The sequence below is a fragment of the Polypterus senegalus genome, chromosome 14 (assembly GCF_016835505.1).
Source record: "Polypterus senegalus isolate Bchr_013 chromosome 14, ASM1683550v1, whole genome shotgun sequence".
Classification (NCBI taxonomy): domain Eukaryota; kingdom Metazoa; phylum Chordata; class Cladistia; order Polypteriformes; family Polypteridae; genus Polypterus; species Polypterus senegalus.
The window spans coordinates 1974715-1999356 of NC_053167.1; the positions used below are offsets into that span (position 1 = coordinate 1974715).

The 24642-nt window shown below is 39.6% G+C and overlaps 1 protein-coding gene across 1 annotated transcript in view; it reads right to left on the bottom strand.

Moving 5' to 3' along the window:
* ccn5 (cellular communication network factor 5) overlaps positions 1-24642 on the bottom strand; it is a 30937-nt gene that overhangs the window by 3487 nt on the left and 2808 nt on the right. The window contains exons 2-3 of the mRNA XM_039735845.1: positions 23484-23700; positions 6356-6610 (exon numbers count right to left, since the gene is read on the bottom strand). Coding sequence (XP_039591779.1) covers positions 6356-6610; positions 23484-23700 — 472 coding nt within the window. The remainder of the gene's footprint in view (positions 1-6355; positions 6611-23483; positions 23701-24642) is intronic.

The window sequence follows — 24642 nt, forward strand, 5'->3', positions numbered from 1 at the left end:
TGCTGGAATTCATGAAGAACTGATTAGAAAAAATTTCACATATATGTTAGGAAATATTTATTTACCCTGCATAGAGGAACGGATGTGTGAACTGAGTAACTTAGTAGTGTAGCTGAAGGCAACACCTTGGGTTCTAAAGATTTCAGGTAAAACTTAGAGAAATTAATGAATGAAGGTCTGAATGGCCCTGTAGTTAATACAGCTCATTCATGGGTCCAGTGTCCTGGGTGCTCCATGATGCTGGAAAAGGCATTGTTCTTGGATGGTTGGGAGAAGTTGCTCTTGGAAAAAACTTTTGTCAATGACTGTAATGCTGCTAAGCTGGGCTTCAGGATCCCAATACAATAAACTTGGATTAAGCAGAGTAAGAAAATGGAGGAGTGACTGTATCTAGTATATAAAGCACAGTCGATGTATATATGTTTGTTTGTCTGCCATACAAATCTGCACCGGGCGTCCAATTGCCACCAAACTGGGCATGGGGCTCCTTTGTGACCAGGTGAAGGTCATGGGGTATGTTTGGTTCAGAAAAATGTTCATGGTGAACAGCAGGGCACCTTTTTTACCGACACAACGTTTGGCACATATCCCCATACTTAAGATGGCCACATGTTGCAACAGAACTTCACCCCGGCACCATCTAGTGGCAGCTTTGGTATCTGTGTGTCGCTCTTTACCCATGTTTCTTTAAATTGCCAAGAGATGGCGGAAGTGTCCAAGTATGAGAAGGCCGACTACTTTCATCGGGTGAAGGCGAACTGCCATATGGATGTAAAACGTGAACGACCCAGTGCGTGTGACCAGCTCACACACCCGTGTTTATGCATGTCACACTCGCACACGCACTGATAGTGCTATATTTCATTTGCCAACGTCCCTTATATGCAAGCACATTTGAAGAGAGACTCACCATAAAAAGGCACCATCTTTCCCCTACCATTTTCCCCAACCGCAGCATCGGTTGTATGTCACTTATCTCTGTAGTTTCCATCACCAATGTCCGTTACATGGCATCACGGTTCAGCACAGACGCTCCTTACAAACAGAGCACCCCTCCCCTCCATTTTTCACAGTACGGTTTCAGTTCTTCTCAGTGGCTTATGATTTCAGTGTTACTCTTTCTGACTGACCACTACTATTTGTTCTCTTTTCAACATATTGTAAATAACGTAAATTTATCTCAATCTGGTGCTTATTCCGTACGTAATACCATGTAACACATTATAATTGTCCTACTTTTCCCTAATATACCCATGCCACCTAAAAAAAACATGGAATTTGAAGGTCCACTTCAGATGCCACAACAAAGTGTATTTCAAGGGCGCCTGAAACGCCACACCACACAGAATCCAGAGTGGAGGAACCTATAATAAAATGTCAATCAGAAAAATGTTTGCTCTATTTCTATGTTCTGTTGCTTTCATTTGGGAAATTCACCGGTTATCGGGTGAAGGGGAATTGCCGTATCGATGTAAAACATCAATGACCCAGTGTGCGTGACTGGCTGACACACCTGCGTTTCTGCAGGTCACACTCCCACACGCACTGATAGTGCTGTATTTCATACGCCAATGTCCATTATATGGCAGCATGTTTGAACAGAGACGTGCCTTAAAAAGACAGCATCCTTCCTCCACCATTTTCCACCCAGTCAGCACTGGTTGTATGTCACTTCTCTCTGTAGTTACCATCGCCAACGTCCGTTATATAGCAGCACGGTTCAACACAGACGCTTCTTACTGTGTAATGCCACTTGCCTTTGTGTCAAGACTCTCTATCCAACTATTATTGAAGCAACTATCATGATACGTTGTGCAAGACGTAAAGATGTTTTCATACCAACATTAACGTTAATTCTGAATGATTTCAAACTGTTCCAATGTCCTGCTTGTTTGGCTTTTGCTATGTCAATTAATAAGGCTCAAGGGCAATCACCACAAGTTGCAGACATCAATTTTGAAAATTCATGCTTTTCACATGGACAACTCTGTGTTGCATGTTCTAGACTGGGCAATCCTCAGAATTTGTTCATTTTCTCACCACAAGGGAAAACAAAAAATATAGTGTATCCAAAGGCTCTGGAATGAGCACTTGTATTACCTCTTACAATAAAATGTGAATTAGAAAACTGTTTGTTCTATTTCTATATTCTGTTTCTTTCATTTCGTAAATTCACTGGTTATAGATTCCCGGGCAACGCCAGGTACTCCTGCTAGTAATCTAATATTGCAATCTAAAGAATACAAACACGCTCAGTCCAATTTTGGTCCTGTTCCTGCACTCGGTAAACAGATTGCAGCTACCTTTAATTGTTGGATTAAGTGCATTCAGAAAATCGATAGACAGGGGTCTAATATATGATTTCTCTGAGCAACTTGGAAGAAAAAAAAATGGTGCCAATCTGTTAAAAATCAGACTCACACTTTATGTCATAAAGGAAGAAAGAAAAACAGCAGAAAACACAGCAATGTCTGGCTTCACCTCCTTTCTGACATATTAACACTTTCAGTGCGCCTTCCTGCTTCGGTTAGCCTTCTGTTTTCCTGTTTACGCAGAACTGGCCTGCGGTGTGAAGCTGTGCACAGTAGAGCTGTGAGTCATTGTTCGTTCATTCTTTATCTGCCTCCTTAATATGTCACTGCAATTCGCTTTGGAAATTTGTGTTAAAGGAGCTGAGGTTTGAGGAGAGTTTTTTTATTGAGCACTTCTGGTTTTAAATTTGGGTCAGCATGGTGACAGATTGGTTATGCTGCCACATATTTGATATATTTTGTATGTTCTCTCCATGTCCTTGGCTTTTCACCCACTAACCTGGCTTCTTCCACTTTCTGAACTCATGCATGTTACTGTCTGAACAATTAGAGCCCTGATCCTCATGGCTTTGACTGAATTAGGTCTGGCCAATAAATGAATTAAAGTATAGAAGGAAAAACTATAACAAGCATATCAAGGAGATGGAATCAATTCCAGTGATCTGAACTCTTGTTTGCTTGCAAGGAGTCAAATAAAACCAAACATTTCTAGCCCTGTGGGGCCTCAGCATTTTCATGCATATACTGTATATGGTGGGAATCAACCCTAGACAAGATGCCAGCCCATCAGAGGGCCCACATGTGCACACAGCTACATCTCAAACTAACCTGCCTGTTTGGGAAATGGGAGGAACATTGGAGAACCCAGAAAAACAACTACATGGATAACGGGACAAGTGGAAGATGGGCCAGGATTTAGACATTGTAAGAGACATCCTTGATATGGAAAGATGGGGAGAAGGATGCTTTTTTAGGACAAGACGCTAGATGGCAGCTTGCCTGGAGTGTAGCAGTGCCCGGGATTCCCACATGGCATCCTGGGACTTGGAGTTTGGTATCTCAGCCCTGTTGGGTGCTGTGAAAGGATCTGAGGAGTCATACTTCCCTCATAGCCCAGAAGTACTAGTGAGTCATGTGGACGGAAATCCAGAAATTTGAATTCTCCTTCTGACAAGTCATGTGGACGGAAGAGCACTTCCGGGTCGGACACTATATAAAGGACTGCTGTGAACCCAACAGGCAAGCCAAAATCGTCTGGAGGTGGACGAAGCTTACTGGGAGGTGCAGAGGAGAAAAGAGAGAGAAGAATATTGTGTATTGTGTTTATTTGATGGTTTATTGTGGCCGTGGTGCTTGAAGGGCACTGTTATAGAAGAAAATAATTAAAAATAACTTTTTGGTGCTTTTATCTTGTGTCCTACTGGGTTTAAGCTGGGCCCTGTCTGTCTGTTGTGTTGAAGGGGCAACAGTGACCTCTTGTACTTGTACTGTGAGTTGCACTACACACTGCACCACCATGCAGCTCCCACATAACAAAGTTGCACATTAGTGAGGTTTCAGCTCAAAGTAGCAGCCACTTTGTACATGCAAGGCCAAAGAACCCAGTTAATATTGATTAGTAATACAAATGGGACTGGCAGATTGTGTTTCAAACAGGCAAACAAGTGCATGGGACACAGGTGGTGGTCAGAAGAAGACAAAGGCAACAAACATAAAGGCAGCTGCACCTCAATAGCTGCTAATGATTTGAAACCGAGAAAATAATTTCACACTTCTATGTGGTCAATTCACATCTTTGGATGGAAGTAGAGAGCAACTGCGATTTCTCGCACATGCCACCTCGAGAACAAAACCCACAAAAGGTGCAGATGAGGCCATCAGCTGGCAATGTGAGCACAACGCGAGTGGCAGCTACTCTGAACAAGAAGTGCCCATTTATTACGACCCATAGAAGATTGCAATGAGCCAAATGAACAACGAGAGGTCTGCAAGGCCACAGCACAGGGTGCCCTTTTGTGCACTTGGCTCTTACCTGACATGTTGATTGTCCATTCCCGCCCAAGATCCTCATCATTGCTACCAAAGGTGTTTCTATAAAATCCTGAATTAAGGGTCTGAATATTTATATGAAGGAGAGATTTCAGATTTTGATTTTTAATAAATTTCCTTATCTTTCTGAAAGCATGCTTTCACTTTGGGTTATTTAGTGAAGATTGATGGGCAAAACTGGCAAATTTATGAATTTAAAGTATGCAATAAAATGTGCAGAAACTGAAGGGAATAACTTTATTAACCCAGTGTAAATGAAACGTATCTAAATAAAAGTAAAAAGGGAAATGTCTGGTAAAAAAAACTCCTTTCCATGCTTAATTCGTTGGCTGCACCATTCCTGTGTTCTCATCTCCCACTGGGTTTCCCATTAGTTCACTTTTGGCTCCTACAACTGTTTTATCTTCCTTGTTTCATTGGTATCCTGATTCTAATTTTGCTTTCCTCCCCTAAACCTCTCCTATACATCCATCCCATACCCATGCTAGTCACAGAATTAGAATTACAGTTGACGTTTGCGTGCTCCTTTCCCAAACATTAGTCTTTTCACTCATGTCAAACAATTAATCAAACAACTTCTTTTTATAGCACCTTTATAGGGTAGACTCTGTTATCCCTGAGCTATTGCACCTAACTCTGTAAAGGTGCTCTATGAAATAAAGACTAATTTTTTCATTAATGCCAAACACTCTGTTTTTTTTATCTACTCTATTAACCGTTATTTATGTGACCTATTCAAACTAGTGTGGTGATGAGGTGTCACCCATTGCCTGGCTGTGCTTGGTTCCTAATTTGGGATCTTGAGGTGGTTCATCGTGTGCTGGGTGCATGCTCCCAACCTATGTCTTCAGTTTTGTCTTTCAAAGTTTTCAGTGAATGATGGAGCAAATCTTTCTGAAACAACCAAGTCATAAGGGCAATTCTTCTGTTTTGTTATGCACCACTCATTTCAAAAATCTGCCTGATAAAGCCGATGTCATATTACATGATGTCAAGTAGGGGGGGAACGTTGGATTTGATGACTACTGTTGCTGCTCTCATCGCCTGAGCTCGTCGATTTCCATGACTAGAAATTGCTGGGGATGTCAAGTTACGTGACTGTGTGACAACTTTCCAGTGCAGTTTCACAGTTTGAAAATGTTGCCAGCTCACCCTTTTTCTGCCAGCCAATAATGTGCTACCTAACGGAGCTGGCACCCATGCAAAGATTTTATATGTATGGCAAGTTTAGCAGAAATGTTGCTTTTTTTTTTTTCATTCTATTGTGGTACATAAAACACAAGACATCAGAGAGATGAGCCTCTATCCTGTCTGCAAATCCAAAACATCCGTGTTTCCTTTTTCTCGTCATATATTGTACTTCTAGCTGAGCTCTCATTGGTTGTCAGTTGTCTCACACATAGCTCGTCCCTACAATGCAGGACAAAATCAGACCTATTGATATTGTCAGGGTGAGACACAGACTAGCTGGACTGAGTCGACGGGTATATCAAACTACACATCCCGTGGTCACCATTACGAGCCACATATGCCCCTGCGACTGAAAAGTCATGCAACATTACTTGAAGACACTCTTTATATCCAGTTCTAATACCATAATTGGGTGAAAGGCAGAAACAAACTCTAGATGGGATGCCAGTTCAGTGTTGGGTATGCACATATACTGTACATAAAGTCATTGGGATGTTTGAAGGAAACAAGGATATCTGAAGAAAGATGTGGTGGGTATATATAAATTCAACAGAGACTGAGACTACTAACTAAAATGGTGTTCTGTATATTAGCACTTTCTTTTTTATCATGCCACCAGACTGTGGTGACATGTTGCATGTTGGTCGGACATACAAAAAGAATTTCACTGCACAGTATTACTGCCACATCTACTACTATCTACTACTAAACCTAACTTTCTGAAGCTGAGTGGCTAATCACAATTTGTGGCATTGCTCATATGAAATATTCATTAAAAGCATTTTGAAATAAAATTGCATTACCTGGAAGGGCGTTTTGTAAAAAGTTGCTGTGCTTCTCACAAATCCACTCTTGACAACATTTGCCTGGCACCTGCACGCGCCGAGGGTTCGGACACTCCGGAGTGGAAAGGCGGACATCCTCAGTGCAGAGCGGGACGCAGGTGATCCCTCCATCCACACAATGACATTGGAGTCGACAGGAAGGCTGGAAGATCTGCCCCTCCGTGTAGCGCTTTCCATCCATTTCACACATGGAATCTTCTTGGGCTGTAGAAACTGTTGACCAAGATGATCAGGAGGAAGACAGACAGAAAGACAGTCCATTAGCCGACCTGCAGTAAGTGCTTCAATTTCAGATTACAGTTCTGCACACATTAGATCAAAATGGGCACACAGAAACTGTTTTATCATGGGAAGGCTTTTGGGGGCGCCAAATTCTTGTTAATTGGACCAACAGGATAATGTTTAATAACTGGCCATTACTTTAATTTGCCTGTTCTGAACACTCACTAACCTTTAGGGATTTACAGTTAACAGTTACAACACACTTGAACCCATGACTGTGATCCACTACCTTCTGTCATTACTTCCTTCAGATTTCATCACGGTATGACTGCCTCTATAGCCTTCTTCCTATCACAGACCAGCAGCAGCAAGCACATCACACCCATCCTGCTTCGTCTTCACTGGCTCCCTGTGTCTTACAGAATTGAATATAAAATTCTACTAATAACCTACAAAGCCTTAAACGACCTTGCACCAAACTACATCAGTGACCTTCTCCATCACTATGTGCCTGCCCGCCCACTAAGATCCTCTGATTCTGGCAATCTTGTTGTGCCCCACACTAATCTTCACTCCATGGGTGACAGCAGGGCCTTCAGCTGTATAGCGAGTGCCCAGACTCTGGAATGACCTACCGAAATGAATCAGATCAGCTGACTCCATGAATTCTTTTAAAAAACAACTCAAAACTTATCTGTTCAGGAAGGCTTTCAGCTCTACCTGACTTTATTACTCTTCTTTCAGTTTACCTCCATGTCAAGATGCTCATGTAACCTGTGTGTGTGTGTGTGCTGGACCATCAATTATGTTGTCTGTTAGGCTTTTCTCTGAATTTACTATCTTACTCTTCTTTATTTATTTATCTGGTTTAGTACAATGCTATATACTGTATACCCTGCCATTCTTTCTTAAACTCTGTGAAGTGCCTTGAGCATGGGAAAGGCGCTATATAAATAAAATGTATTATTATTATTATTATTATCAAGAGTGCACTCTCTCTCTCAATCTGATTACCAAGGTTAGGAAGGAACTTGGTTCTCAGCTTCCGGCGGTTAAAATAGAGAAAATATGAGGGCACGAGAACATGAATTTAATGAATTTTCAAATAGATTATGCCCAAAAGCAAAACAAGGTGTCGCAATAAACACCAATATAACCTGAGACTACTAGATGTTTAGACTTTCCAGGTGAGCCAATTCTTACATTGCTTGAAGTGTCAGCAGCAAGTCAGAGGATTTTGGCGTGACTTTTCCTAACTCCTTTCTTTACTTTGATCATCTTTTCTTTTTACTGATCATATAATGTATATCTAGGTATGATGTGATCATCCTGTCTCCAAGACAACTTTCCCTTTTTTACAATTAAAATTCTTGTCCCAGAAAAGTGCTTTCAGAGCACATACAGTACGCAGCTGCCATTAGAGTCAGGAGGCGATAGTGAGCCATGCTTGTATAATTTAGAAATGGACATTAGGAGAAGTGCTCTTGTGCCATCATGAATTGCTTATCTGTTACAATTAAGACCCACCTTACACTTGCCCTCCTAAAATTTACACAGAGCTTTTATGCTTTGTACTTAAACTAATCATCAGAACGTTCAGGTAATCCATAAGGGAATGCTAATATATTAACGTACATTTGCAGTGCCCAAGTAACATCACAAGTTGTTTTAACATAGCAAGCTGTTTCAGCAGCACGTGTGAGCTTTCCAGGCAACTCAGGCTCCTTCTTCAGGCAGTTTGTAATTAATTGTAAATCTTACAAGAAAAGTTCTGATCCTTTCTCCAACAGAGACACGTCAAATCTGTCTGCCTAAAATAACGTAATAATAGTGTGATATTTAATGCAGTTCCACTGCACCTCCCCCCTACACATTTCTGACCATGATGTCCGTTTGCTCTTCCCGAGACAGAAATGCCATAAATCTCTTGGTCCAGACAACATGTCTCTGTCTGCGCTTAGACGTTCTTCTGTTTAGGTTACACATTTATTTACAACAATTTTCTGTGGCTCAATGCAAAGTCCATGCCTGTTTCAAAGAATCCACAATTGTCCCTGTGCCTAACAAATAATTCCTGTCTAAATTATTTCAGGTTCACTGAACTCTGTAATAATAAATACATTTGACTGTCTGATTCTTCATCTTCTCTGGTCTGTCACAGATTCTCTTTTTGACCCACTACAGTTTGCTTTCCATGCCGAGAGGTAAGTTGAGGATGCAGTAAACATGGCTCTCCACTACATCTTGCAGCACTTAGATGCCTCATCTATGCATTTAACACAATTATACCAGAGCTTATCCACAACACACTTGTCAGTATGAATGAAGATTGTGCCACATGTCTCTGGGTCTCTGACTTTGTAAGGAACAGATTTCAGACAGTGAAGGTGGGGGACTATCAATCTGGGCCCTGGACTTGGAGCACAGGGTCCCCTCAGGGTTGTGTTCTGTCTCCTCTCCTTTTCTCTATCTACACCCCTACAGATTTTATTTTTTCTCCAGCCGTCTGGAGTTTTTTTGTTTTTTCTGTCCCCCCTGGCCATTGAACCTTACTCTTATTCGATGTTAATGTTGATTTATTTTTTTATAATTATGTCTTTCATTTTTCTATTCTTTAATATGTAAAGCACTTTGAGCTACTGTTTGTATGAAAATGTGCTATATAAATAAATGTTGTTGTTGTTGTTGTTGTACACCTTTGACAGCGCCTTCAGTGTCTCATCTGTTAAACTACTGAGTGTTGCTGATGACACCACCCTGATTGGCCTTATTGCAGATAAGGAGCCATTTGGTGTACCTTCAGTAATTTTAACTTGAATTCCCAGGAAACAATAGAAATGAGTGTGGATTTTAGGAGAAACTTCTGTCCTTCAACACCCCTAGTTATAAATGGTGTGACTGTCAAGCAGGTGGAATCATTTACATTTCTTGGCACATCTCACACTCGCAGTTTGAACTGAGATGAAAACATAACTGGTGTGATCAAAAATTGCTCCATTTCCATAAAGTCTCTATCAACTTAAAAGGTTAAACCTGCCCTTATCAGTGCTGGCACAGTTTTAGAGAGACAAGCATTCTCACTTTCTCCATAACAGTATGGAGAAGCAATGCATCTGCTCACTTGAAACAGAAACTGCAGCACGTTGTTTGAAACTGGACTCCACTGAGGTCCTGTATACGTCACAGGTCAGGAAATGTGCTGGCAATAAAAGCAAAAACCACACTCACTGGGCAACCATATCATTCAGTGGTACCATTCACTGGTGACAAGACGTGAGTGGTCACTAAAGGCAAGAACTACTGGACATGTTCTTCATTCTTTCTTACTGTACTCACTCTGGTTAAACAGTCTCAGCCCTGATTTCTGAGCTACTCCATCCAATCTGCTATCAATTATATTTATTTTGTATTTGTTTTTAAAGATTTTCTTGATATACTAATAGGTTAGAGTGTAATTCTTCTTTACTATATTGCTTTGTATATTTGTGTTTTGTGCAGTATTATTTGTCATTGCTACTGTATGTAATGCTGTAATGGTATCATTGTATTTATTGTATAATTGTGTTGTTAAGCTGTATTTACCTTGTTATTTGTATAAATTAAACACTAAGAGAAATCCTTAGGAAATATGTTGCCTAACATTAATATTCACATTTAATTCCAATCTCGATCTATATAAAATCCAACATCTGTATGTCTGTCCGCTTTTCACAAGAGAACTACTTAACGGATTTAGATCGGGTATTTTTCTATAATTTGCTTGAACATTCCGGTTGATTTTGCGACTTCTCTCATTGCGCTAAATATCATAGTTCGCTTGCAGTACCAATTTATTTGCACAAATCCGAGAGACACGCAGCGGGCTGAGGGGAAAGGACGGGGCCCTCCTCACTCACGTGCCAGCCTCGGGGCATTCCTTACCACCGCTTAGCTAGCAAATGAGAGAACTACTTAACGGATTTAGATCGGGTTTTTTTTCTATAATTTCCTTGAACATTCCGGTTGATTGTGTGACTTTTCTCATCGTGCTAAGAATCATAGTTTGCTTGTAGGAGCGATATATTCATGCTAATCTGAGACAGAGGCTGCGGTCCGAGGGGTGGGGAAGCGTCATGTCAGGAGTAGGGCGGAAGGCAGGGCCCTCCTCGCTGTCTTGTTTCACTACTATGCGGGTGGAGCCGCGTGGGACGGCTAGTATGTAATAAAAATACTTTGGTATTTCTATTACATACAAGAAGTAAGAAGTCTTCTTCCATGGTTTCTAGCAACAGCACCAACATAATGAAAAGCTGCCATCCCATCCATTTTCATCCTAAAACATGGCCCTGAGTTGTCTTATGACTTGGGAGTATGGCGGAGTAGTTCAGATTTCCAAAATCAAAGACCAAATGGTGAGGGGCCTCAAGCAAGTGCTGGCGTACCTCAGTTATGCCAGGAAGCAGTCTTAGGAGAGAGCAAGAAGTGTGGCTTGGGTAATATGCGAGGTACCTTAGAAGTGGGCATTGACAATTATAAAGAAGTCCGCCTGCTTCTCTTTTTAAGTGTTAATATCTAACAGTCTGTAGTTCAGCTGATTGGCTGTCATTGAGTTCTGCTTGTATTCTTTCTAATAACAGCAAATCAGCCATATACTTCATCCATCGGTATAGGTGTCTGAAACTGAAATGCTGGCAAAATAATAAAATAAACAAAAAGTAATATGTGAAGTGACTAATTTATCTTGTATTTCTTTAAAACTGCTAAAGCAGAACTGCTTCTCCAAATATAACCCACAATGTGTGGCATGTGAGTCACATAACCAATGTTCAGCTTTTCACACCTTGTGGCTGTTTTTGGGTTTCCTTTCTTCACTAAATGAGTAACATTTTTGTTTTGCTTTCTATCACATTCAAAGAAAACAAGTCCAAAAAATACTTTTCAAAAATTCAGAGGTAGGAGTTACTTTAACAATATCACACTTTCTTTTTGTCTGTAATATATGAGGAGCAGTCAAAACGTTCCCGGAATTGAGATACAGCGGGAGAGCGAGAGATCAGATTACGCACACGTTGTTGTGGAGGGGAGCGCAGCATGTCTGTAGACCAGTTACAACCGGTCTGGATTGGTTTTGACATGTAGTATATTGTTTTAATCACCATTTGAGTTAGACGTGTGCATAGTCATTCGGTGCAATGTCGCAGTTTAAACAACGTGTTAACATCAAGCTCATGTAGCAAATGGGGGGAATCAACTTCAGATACGCTAGCTGCACTGCAGTATGATGTTATCTTATATTCACCTGATTTGGATTCAAACTTACAGCATTTTGTAAAAGTGTTCAATTTTTTTAAGTAAACATGGACTGAAGTTTCTACCTGAAAACCTAATCTTTTCCAAATGATGGTCTATTGCATGGGCCATATTAGTGACTGAAGTAGTGAGAAACTAAGCCTGGCCTGTTCCTGGGACTGTCAAAGATGTGAGGTCATTTTAGATGTTTGCTGATTACTATAGAAGATTTATGAAAAATTTTGCAAAGCTGGCAGCCCCATTGCACTCATTATTAGAAGAGACCTCAAAGATGAGAAAAACAAAGACTTGTCTGAGAGGTTCATATCAGAAATTTCAGTTGAAAAATAATAATTGCATTAGTGTATCAATCTGTCAGGCATTCTAGCCATATCATTATTGAGGGGGCAGAAGTAAAAGAATGTGTTACCAACTTGCTGCTAAGTTATGACACATGTTAAGAAAAATCACACATTTTGTGGTCAGATTGTTATATTCACTAATCATAGCACCAGAATGACAACATTTTGCATGTTGATTAGCACATGCAACTAAGAATTTCACTGCACTCTGTAGACATGACAATAACGACTCTATACACAATTTTTACTTATCATTATGTAACATTCTCAAATCCACTTAATCCAACTCAGAGTTATCATTGGACTCAATGTAAAAAACAATCACTAATGGAAACAAGTCCATCACAGGGCCTACTCATGCACAAACCCACACGGGATCAGTTTGGATTTTCCAATTGACATTTCTTTGAGATGTGGGTGGAAAACTAGAAAACCAGGAGAAAAACCCCTTAAGAATATGGAGACAGTGTTGTCCAGACAGCAAGCAGGCAGGGGATTTAAATCAAGGACTCTGGATTCAGAAGTGCTACAAAATATACTGTATCAAACATGCTCTTTATTTTTTTAGGCTTATCTGTAGACATGCATTTGGATTTACAAGAAAGGTCATTGTTTTCCTATTTTATTGTAGATGCTTGAATGCGCTAGTCTTTATGGGTGTGGATTCAAGCGGTCCTCTGGCAGAGGGTCTCTTTAAATGAAAACACGCTGAAGGTTTTTTTACTTTTTGTCCTAGAGTTGGCTGTCTGGGAAAATCATATGCACCTACTGGAGACCTGCTGTCTCCTTCTTCAACATTTAGCAGCAAAAAATGGGTGTCGGTTTTAATGACTGATGACATAATACATATTTTTATGTGGTTAACTGAGGAGGAGGAGGATCAGTTAATTGCCTTTTTCTGCTAAAATGGTTGTGGTTTAAAAGATTGATTACTTTATGCTCCGATTATCAATTTTGTCTTTTTTTTTTTTGATTAATTGTTTGGTTCTTCACTCATCAAGAAGGTGTAAAGAGGACCATTGAATGTTCTGATATTCCTTGTGCTTTGTGGGTGGAGCCTCGGGAGGCAGGGCCATCCTGACATTACCAATCCTGAGCCCTCCCATTGGCTACTTATTGCAGGACAGAGAAGGCTCAGGAGTAAAACAACATTGCATTGGAGGACGATTCTCATCAGTATTGCTGTTTTTTTATTTTGTTTAGCTGGTTTTGTGGATTTATTTTGCTTCTGTCATTTGATTTTGCTTTCGGATTGTTTTCACTTGGGTTAGCAAATGGGTGGGTCATTTTGCCTATATTTAATCTTTAAATCTGTTTCCTATTTTTTGTATTTTTGTGAAGGCATCTTTCATTTATAAAAATTCTTTGTTTTCCCTTTTGTGTACAAGCCCAGGGTTTAGGGTCATTGTCCTCCTTGTGGAGCTTTTTGCTTTATTTTGGGACCTTTCCACTTATTTTGCCAGTTTTTCTTTGTTTTGGACTTTCTGGAATGAAACCAGCAGTTATTAGCAAGGATTAGCTGGATTTCATGGTGAGTCTACTAGGGCAACCTTCATAATCATTTTAGGGTGCTCACACCCATTTTGCCACATTTGTGACTCCTTTTTACAACAGAATCTCACCTGGGGCCTCATGTATAACGCCGTGCGTAGAACTCGCACTATAACATGGCGTAAGCACAAAAGCCGAAATGTGCTTACGCACAGAAAAATCCAGATGCAGGAATCTGTGCGTACTCCAACTTCCACGTTCTTCCGCTACATAAATCCCGATCAGCGTGAAAACTAACGCCGTGCACGCCAAGATTTTGTAACGCCCCAAATCCTCCCAGAATTACGCCTATTTGAATATGCAAATCAATATAAATCGCCCTTAAGCGCAGCCTTCTGTGAAAAGACAATGGGAAAAGCACGGGGAAAATATAAGAATTTCAGCGAATACTAAGTGGAGGCAAAGGAAGAAACATACTATTTGTTCAAATAAACCGTGGTATAATCAACAAAATGAAGTTGATCGAGTGACATAGCGTGTTGGAGAAACTTGAAAGCTCACATTCACAAAATCGCATAGTGCCGGAAATAAAAAAGAAGTCACATATGAAAGTTGCCGTGAAAAGAAGAGTTGTAAGCCCACTGTCTGAGTGTCATATGAAAGTTTATTAGGGTACAGAGAAAAAAGGCACACAGTGAGGAAAAAGCACGAAATGTCAACTTTAATCTCGAATTTTCCACTTTAATCTCGTAGTTTATTTTTTCATTTAGTAGAACATTATAAACTTCATCTTAAAATCGTTTAATTAACCAGTTTCTCAAAATTACATCGTAATTAAAGTAGCACGTTAAATGCTTTGTTTTGTATTTGATCTTCTACTCGTATGTGCTCTGTGTGTGTGAATCACTACTTGCTTCTTAAACTGGCTCTCTTCCTCCAACTGGACACAGAGTCCATTACATTCGTGATATTACAGCTCTCTGAATAACTAAAATACTGAGATGTATACGTGATGTCATTTTCATGATGATAGGAGTTAAAGCACATTATTAAACATGTGTTTCATGAGCCTCGTGCTCATGACAAGCATTTATCTTTTGTCGAAATTTGTCGCTGCGTTTTTAGCTGTGTTGTTATTTTCTCTTTCTGTTTTATATTCAATATATATTGGCGTGGCCGCCCAAGAGTCCTTGCTTTTCTTTCCCCAAGTAACCGATCGCCACACAATCAGCTCTGTAATAGACGTTAAGCCATCTGTAAGCTTAGCCGATTCTTCAAAACGTTTAAAGGACATTGAAATATCTTCGTAGTACATGTTTAATTATTCTATCCTTCACGACACTCCCAGTGAAGAATATAGATTATTTAAATGAAGTTAAAGTTTATGTGTATAATTTAACAAACATATTTTGCTGCATTTCACCTTAAAAATGATATCGTCATCATATGTAAATGCGCTTTATAAAGTGGCCCAGGTTGTGAGATATTATAACTGTAGTGCAAGTTTACAGTGGGGTGATTGTACTTATAAGTACTAACCGTTCTACAAGGAGCAATTGATTGAGTGCATTTAAAGTTCTTGGGATGAAACTGTTTCTGAACCGCGAGGTCTGTACAGGAAAGGCTTTGAAACATTTTGCAGTGGCTGAGACAGCGTGTCCTTAAAGCTGTCTACCGATAATTCTCTTTCCGATCAGCTGCTGCTGTGATTCACACTCGGATACAGTGATATAAATACTCCGAGTCGTGCAGTGAGAGTAATATGGAAAAAGATGATCCGCTGTGGCAACTACTAACGGGAGGAGCTGAAAGAAGAAGAAGAAGAAGAAGAAGAAGAAAGTGAGAGTAACAACGCTAAATCAGTTATGGTATTTGGAATACTATGGCTGTTCCCTGGACCATTATATTGTTACGAGTTAATTACAATCAGATGCATTACACTAATAAACAATATGCGGTTAGTTTCTGTGTATTTATAAAGCCGCGACATGAAAATAATGAGTAATCACACAAGAACAGTACCATTGCTTTGACGCTGGGTGCCGCCAGTTTGCAAAACCGAGCGGAGAACTTGCGTACGACAAGGTATGAGGTACCGTGGAAAAGTGCGTGACTTTACGCCAAGTGTAGGTTTTATACATCGCGATTTGAACGTGGAAAAGTTCTTACGCAACATTTTTGTGCGTACGCACCGTTTACACATGACGCCCCTGGAATTTTGTCATCAGAATGAATGACGTCTTCATAATTGAGACTCAGGTAGTTGACAGCTCTGGGAATAGGAGCTCCCTTAGCATTTTGCCATCCAAAATGAGAGTGAATTACATGATTGACTACTTGATATTCTGACAAACAGTCTTCTTTTGATTTTTTTCTCAGCATCATGGGAGTGCTTTTCATGGTAAATTACTTTACACTTCCATCTTGTTTTGAAAAGAATGGAATATTGGCTTCTTATGTCTCCAAAACTGCTGTCCCCTGCTGTCGTTCACCCTCCAATGCCGTAGGTGTTTCCTTGATCTGCTATGCAACCCTACTTGCTCTCTTTGGCCTTGTGCACTGCCAGCCTGGCACATTTATGTCGCCATTTCTATCCCACATCTCTCTGGTCATTTGTGCTCACTTTCTCCAACACCATAAACTGATTCAAGCCAAGTCAATGGATTTTACCTGAGAAGCAGCACCTCCAAAGTACTTGTTTTAAGTGTATTCTGTCTACCTGCATCCTCCTTTCCACATTCTGCTCCAGCATAAGCTCTGCCATGATTTTGCACATTGAAAAGAAAAAAATGAGATTTAACTACTGTATATGTGGTAAAATATTTTGCTGGTTGTGAAAAATGCAACATTGTTTTGAGAAGTAAAAACTGCAAGCTTTGCGTGAATCGTTTGTCTCATCACTAGTTACGGGTTCCGTTATAGTATCATCCTGTCAAAGCACCTATGATTTTTATCGTTGAGTTTCCTTCTTTCTCTTTTCTTGATTTTCTCATATTTGCAACATTCGCTGCACTGTCTGCCTTCACAGAATGCTCTTAATTTCCATGTTATCTTTCTGACCAATCTGTATTAACGGTTACTTTTTTTGATTTCACTCATTGTTTCCTTTGTTTAAATGACGCATGAGTCTAATTGTCAGACTGCATCTCAGATCCTGTACACACCAACAATGTATTTATTTAAAAATGCAGACATTTGTCTTTGTTTTCACCTTTAATCCAAACTACACCCTCATTTTTAAACCTGCGAAAATGAATAATTCTGAAAACACTTAACTTTCCAGAGCTGGATATTTTTAAGATGTGGATAGGTACGAGCTAGGATTTCTTTAAACGCAGACTCCATCACACTCTGGTTGGCTCCTACTTATTACATAGCCTTTTCCTGACTGGAGTCTGCTCATTACAATGTGACATTCACTGATCTGTCAACCTTTACAGATGGAAAAACATATTCAGACATAGTGGGCAATGAAATGTTTCTTTCCATGGAGCTTGTTGTGTCGCTTACCTGTATGCATCTAAATTGCATTTTGTGTAATTTTTAGAAACTGTGATCAAGCAACTAGTTAAATTGTATGATAGAGTGACTAGTCATATATGCTGTATGTTCAAACTGTACGAGCACATTTGGCCCAACTGAAATAACACGACATGGCTGCTTAGACTGTATGTGTACAATGCACACTCACAGTGGTCACTGCACAATGAATCTCAGGAAATATGACAGCGATGTCAGAAAATCAGCTTACGCTGGCTAAAATGTTTGACATTTTACCTGGTTACCCGTGCCATTTAGAATTGACTTTAAAGTACTGCTTATGGTTTGCAAAGCCTTAAATCATCTCGCTCCATCCTATATTTCTGAATGCCTCTCACCTTACACTCCAAATGGTAACCTTAGATTTTCAAATGAGTGTTGGTTGTTGAGGCAAGTAGACAAGACAGGGGCACCCTCAGCGCCAAAGAAAGCACTCGGAGTCTCAGGACAGGCAGCAGAGTCAGGCTTTATTGTATGGCGCACATACAGACTCGGCTCAGATGTAACAATGAGCCCCCATCCACAATGGGCAGCTTTTTACTTTTATTACAATCCTTATGATTTCTGCCATTATTCTTCCTCATCTGACTTCTAGCATTCCATTGCTCTAGTCTTGCCTCTAGTTAATTCTACCAATAATTCTTAGTTGAGGGGGTGTCAAATTCTCTATTCTCCCCCCCTCCTATCTCATCACTTGCCACCACGATTTACAACCAAAGAGTTTAGATTCCCTTCTCTAAGCGAAGGGCCTATTCTTTGTCTCTCTCTAGCACGTCTGACCTTTGACTTATGAAAAACTGGTGTTTTCTGACTCATAGAAAAAAATAAATAACATGTAGGCATTTTTGATCCTAATTCTTAAATCTTAATGCTTAGTATAAAACAATGCTTACTTTCTCATGTGCTTATAATACTTTTCAAGTAAGTGTAAATTACCAATTTCAAGAATACAATTTTCTGTACTGCTTATACTGTAATTCCAAGAGCTTAAACATAAAAGAAGTGGTGAGGTGGCTTTCTGCTATTATGCACCTAAAATCAAGAATAGCTGACCGAAAGTAATTCGCCAGGCTAATACGTTGGAGCACTTTAAAAAACTGCTTAAAAACTCGTTATTTTAGTATGGCTTTCTTATAGCTTCATTTTAGTGTAACCCTGATATTCTGTATATGCATTTGATTATCATTTGTATCATGTCTCCACATTCTGTACTAACCCCTACTTTCTCTGCTGTTCTTTTTCCGCTTTTCTGTGGTTGTGATCTGTGCCATCACTACCTGATCAGGGCACTGTGATATCCCTACATTGATGGATTAAAGGCCAGAGGTCCACATTACCATCATCGTCTAATTCTTCCAGATGAAGCCTGAAAATCGTGAGGACTGATTGAGGTTATTTATCTTAGAATGTCCAATGTGGTCTGGGTGGTCTCGTGGCCTCTGAACCCCTGCAGATTTTTTTTTTTTTTTTTCTCCAGCTTCGCCAGTTTTTCTTTTTTATTTGTTTTTTCTGTCCTCCTGGCCATTGGACCTTACTTTATTCTTTGTAACTTAGTATTGCCTAATCTTATTTTTATATTTTTTCTTTCTTCATCTTGTAAAGCACTTTGAGCCACATCCTTTGTATGAAAACATGCTCTAGAAATAAATGTTGTTGTTTTTGTGGACGTGGCAGAAATTCTTCAGATCACAAGATGCAGTCAGGTATTGCAACAACCCTCATACTGCATGTAAAATGATGGGAGATAAAAGTAAAATTTGGGAAAACTCAGAAAATCAGTGTCTAAATCACACTGCATAGACCCGCTGCTGTGTGCATGCCCAGTGCAGGTGAACGATTACATTATATGCGTTTTTGCTTCCTTTAATACGGTCAAGCATACTTTCCTAAATGATGTGAAAATGCTACTGTGAGTGGAGATTTCTTTATTTAAAAACACCGTTTATAAATGAACAAGTAGAAGTGTGTAGCCTCAGTCCAAGGAGCAAATCTTACAATGCCTGCATAATGACAGTAAAGAACCAATAGAAAACATGCACTGACAGTAAAGGGAGGAGTCATGGAAGGAATGGAAATGTTAAATACAGCGGAAGAAAGATAAGAAAGCCAGCAGTTTTTGGGACAAAAAGAGAGAAAGTGACAAAATGATACAGAAAGGGAAAATTCATCCTGCGTTATTACATCTGAAGCAAAGTCTCCCAGGATTTGTGATAATTTGAAAGAAAACTGGTAAGCCTGAGTAAACCTTACTGGTAGGGTTGGGTATGTTTAGATGTGGGTAACAGCTGTCTGTCTCTTGGAGCTCAGTCTGTAGATATGCCCTTTGTGCCCACTTGCACTCTCCACCCTGTATTTACCTTCGCCTCACAGTTTCTAGCCCCTCAAACCCTTTTTTTCATATCATTCTAAGGATAAGTTTGTGTATCCTGGCATGTCGGCCTATCTGTTTTTCTAGAATTTGCATCTTTTTTGTTATTTGGTACCAGACATCCAACCCATACCACAAAAAGTAGAATACTGTCATGTCTCTCGTAACTATATTTTCTAAAGTTGCTGTATTAGTATCTTTAATTTAGATTGCTAGTTGTTTTTTTAGATATTTAATATTATAAGTATTTTATTTATCTTATTTTGCTCTTAAAGTGTCTGAAGTTTAGTATTGTTTAGAAAACAATCTATTATACAATTCTTCAGTTTAGTATTTGAAATATTTGTTTTAATCAGTTTTTAAATAGGTTAGGGTTAGGGATCAATTTTTTAATTCGGATAGGGGTTAGGGCTGCAATTTTTTTTATTTATTTTCTGGACAAACACCATGTATCTGCATAGAATTCTCTGCTATTCCATACAGTTGCTTTTTCAATCATTTTGGTTATCTGAGGACTTAGTGGACTTTTTTCTAATCATTCTTTATCATGTCACTAAGGACTGTTTTTTTATTGTGTGTTGCACTCTTGAAGTGTTTATGTACATATTAGGTACTTGGGTGGGCATTGCTTGAGGGGTGTTTGTTATATTGTGTGTTATATAACTTTTATTCTTCCAAATCAAATTCATAAATAGATCTAACTTTGTTGTAATTACAGTGTATGTGGTATGGTCTGTATTGTGTGAATTCTTTAGCGAAGTACGCTCGTTGCCCATTCTCTTTATTATTATTTTCTTTATATAATCATATCGATTAGAGATGCATACAAAATCACCTTTAAAAAAAAAAATTAACCTGAAAGAAAAGTACAGTAGCTGTACTTTCTTCTATGTATAATCATAAATAGTAGACTGTTTGAAGAGCACAAACAAAACTTAAATGTATTGCATTTATGAAGTGCATTTCTAAACTGATGATGATGCGTTTTAAGTGACCTTTCGATTTGTAAGCACAACACTGTAAACTTTTGAATTGTAAAACAGTGAGGATTATCCACTTTCTCAGAGTTGAGAACACCCACTGATCTTCACATCAGACATTTAAACTGATAGAATGATGTTGGCAGTCCTGACAAAAAATCAGACTTAAAAAAAATTAAAGAATATTAAAAACAGATATCTCTTGATGCACTGGTAGCCCATCCAAGGTGGGGGCAAGCCTTGCACCCAACGTTACCATGACCCTGAACTAAATTAAACGTGGTTTAGGGTAAATAAACAGTTTATGGAAATGGCACGCTAAAAATGCTTCAGTTTGAACAAGAGAAGATGTTTCCAGGAAGGCAGCCAGCATTAGCCCACGCCCACTTCCAGGTCTAGTTCCTAGCTTGAACCTTTGTTGTCTGGATAAATCCAGGCCAGACACAACCCTGGCCAGAAAAAAAGAAACCAGAAAGAATAATCTAGATAATTAGAGTCTCATGGCTTATGGCTACATCTATGCTAATATGTTTTCATTTAAAAACAGCATTCTTTGTCTACTTTAGTGGTTTGACATTATTTACGAAAAATGACCAAAAATGCATATGAGGTCATTGTTTTCCTACACTGGGCGTGTGCAAATCAGCAAAAATGGAAACAAGAAATGCCCTCTACATTAGACATTCATTTGCAGCTTACATTTGCACATGAAAAACAGATTATTTGAATAGACAAGGTGGTGGAATTATTATTGTAGTGTGGAACGACTACTGTCTACTAGTAGTGTGAACGAATTGTTATTTTACTTAAGTTAAATCACTAAAGACACAATTGCTAGTTTTGACATTTCCACCTGTCACATTCTTGAATGGCTCTTATTAAAGATGAGTCATCACAAGACGATGATCTTCACTGGCAAAAGAGAGGTGCAGATTAATGACAGAACATTTTTTTCTATGTAGGGTGGTCACCATTATCAGGTCACAGTGGTTTTTTTCCACAACATAATGTTTGAATAGTAAACTAGCATAGAGAAATGGTACAATGGTAACTCAATCTGCTTCTATAGACTTCTCTTCACTGGATATGTCTCACATACCCCTTTCACCATTCCAGCCCCACTGTGGACTCATGTTTAATAATTTACTATCTTATGCTGGCCACTTGCCTTTGCTCATCAGACATTCCCATCCTCTTGTGGATGGCAGATGACATTACACTCAGGCAAGGGCACAGACATTGGCCAGACAGACATCTTATTGCTTTATATATATATATATATATATATATATATATATATATATATATATATATATATATATATATATATACTAGCTGCATGTGGTCTCTGGGACTAAAAACAACCGGAAGACTCCCTAGCAGTTTGTGAACTTGGAGAAGCATCAACCAACTCTGAAGAATTACCCGGGGCAGAGGACGTGGACCCACCTGTGCTTTCTGCCCCACTGGCTTTCGTAAGGAGACCATTTCTTAGCTGTATCGCTGGCATATGAGTCCTCTTAATCTTTGCCTTGAGAAAAATCCTCCAAATAGGCAAGGTTTGTAGTGAAAACTTCAAGCACTGCCCTCCGTTGCTGAGGTGCTTCTTTTGCATGCTGCTGAGCCACAGTGTTTGCTTCGTTTCGACTTTGTGTCTCTTCATCTGTGTTATTAGCACAACATCATTGTTGCGCCGCAGTATTTGCTGCACACAGGCCTTTCTTAGTGAGAAGTGGAGTGTATGCAAGTGCTGAAAAATGTAATAGTGCATGCATACGCCACCTAGTGGCTGTGGTTGAGTGTGAGCAGAGTGGACTGCTCCATACACACACAGGTCTTTCATTTATATATGTCTAATATCTATACAGCATATATATATATATATATATATATATATATACACACACACATAGATATGTATATATACATACAGAGAGAGATATCATTGCAGACTGCATTCAGGTGATGGTATGGGACTAAAGAAGCAATACATTTTACTGGTTCTGCTATACATTCTTTGAACTTTTCCACAGGTGACACCTCACTAGTATTAGTACTGCTGTAGAAGAAACTTCAGATGAGGTCCTTCATGTTTTTGGGCCCCAATGCTCATGCACACCCTATTCTGGTTACCCAAAATTGAAATCTGTGACACTTTGTCTCCAAGCTATAATGAAGTTCTTACAGCAAAAAGAAAAATGTGACACTTCACAGTAGGTTTTCTTCCCTATGGTTAAATATCTATTAAATATATTTGAGTACCAAACAGTCTTCTAAATATTTTAGTTGCATACGAAAGTTTATTTATTTATTTTTTTAAAGTATGCATATGTAGCTGTCAAGCATGTGCAGGTAGAAGACGTTCAAAGCACTCATGCAATGTCAATAGTTCCACCCTGGGTCGAGAGGGAGCGCTGTTGTTCATGGCCAGAAGCTCAGAATGTTGAGGACTTGTGATGTCACTTCCGGCCCCTTATCCTAGCCCCGCCTCTTCTGCTTCAGATGATTTATAAAAGGCTTTGCCATCATGGAGTCAGTTAATGAATGGACTCACATCTGGAAAGATGCTGTTACTCAACCATTTTGTGCAAATAACTTGGTTCCTTATAATATACGGCGATCATCAGCTGGTGCCCCAAACTTTTGTTCTGATTTCCTGTGCTTTACTTTTGTAGTAGCCCACATTTTTAAACTACATATACAGTGTGGCAATCCGCCAATCCAAACCCAGTAATTTTGTTTTGATTAAATTAACTTCATTTAAGTTTCAGCTAGCATATTCTATTTTTCATAAATGAACAAAATAAGCTAGTTTTGGTGCAGAAAAACATTGTATTAGTTAGAGCGATGCCTACCTTCACAGACACCTGAAACCCCCAAGTAATGGCGGCTGTAGTCGCAGTAGAGGCCCTTGCTGTGGTCGCACACATGCCTCTCATTGCAGGGCTCGCCTTGTTGTCTGGCACACACTCGGCAGCATCCACAGCCATCCAGGACAAGGGACACCCCGGGGGCACAGCGGGGAACAGTCCAAGGGCAATAGCAAGGTGGACGGCAGATTTGACCACATACCTAAGAAAATTGAACAGGAGCCATGCATCAAATCAGACAGGTAAGAAGTACAAATATCATTATCATTCTAAACCGGACTGAGAAATACAAATAAACTAAAAGTAAGGAAATTAAAAATGGAAAAAAAGCAAGACCTCTAGCTACTCTTACAGTAGGCATGAAACATTTACACTCCCTGAGGAAATTCTTAGGACCACCATACTTCTACTAGGTAGGACTTCCTTTTACTCTCAAATTGGCCTCAGGTCTTTGTGGGTTCCACAAGATGTTGGAGACATTCCTCTGAGATTCTGCTCCATCTTGACATGACTTCATCATGTAATGTCTGCAGGTTTTTCAGCTGCAATTCTCCTGTTCTACCACATCCAAAACGTATTTTATTGAATTCAGATCTGGTGAATGGGAAGATCACAAAAAACACTGAACTCCTTGTTGTGTTCATGAAGATGACTTTTGCTTATCAATGCTGGATGGAGCCATTAGAAGATGAGTAAATTGAGGCCTTGGAGGGATGCACTTGGTCAACAATATTACACAAATAAGCCGTAGTATTCATGCAATGATTGATTGGTATTAACAGGTCCAAAATGTGCCAAGAGTTCATTCCCCACACCATTACACCACCGCCACCACCAACAGCAACCTGGACTCTTGACACAAGGCACATGGATTCCTACAAATTCTCATTCTACCGTCTGTGGGCATCAGCAGGAATCCAAATGTATGCACCCTATCTGCCTTTTTTCAGAGATTAACTGTCCAATACAGCCTCTGCTTCTTCTTCATGGACCCATGGAGTGAAACCCAACGTGCTCCTCTACTGTTGTAGCTCATCCGCCTCAAGGTTCAACGTGCTGTACATGCTGAAATGCTTTACTCTTCACTCGAGCTGCACAGAGTGCTTATCTGAGTTACTGAAACCTTTCTGTCAGCTTGATCAAG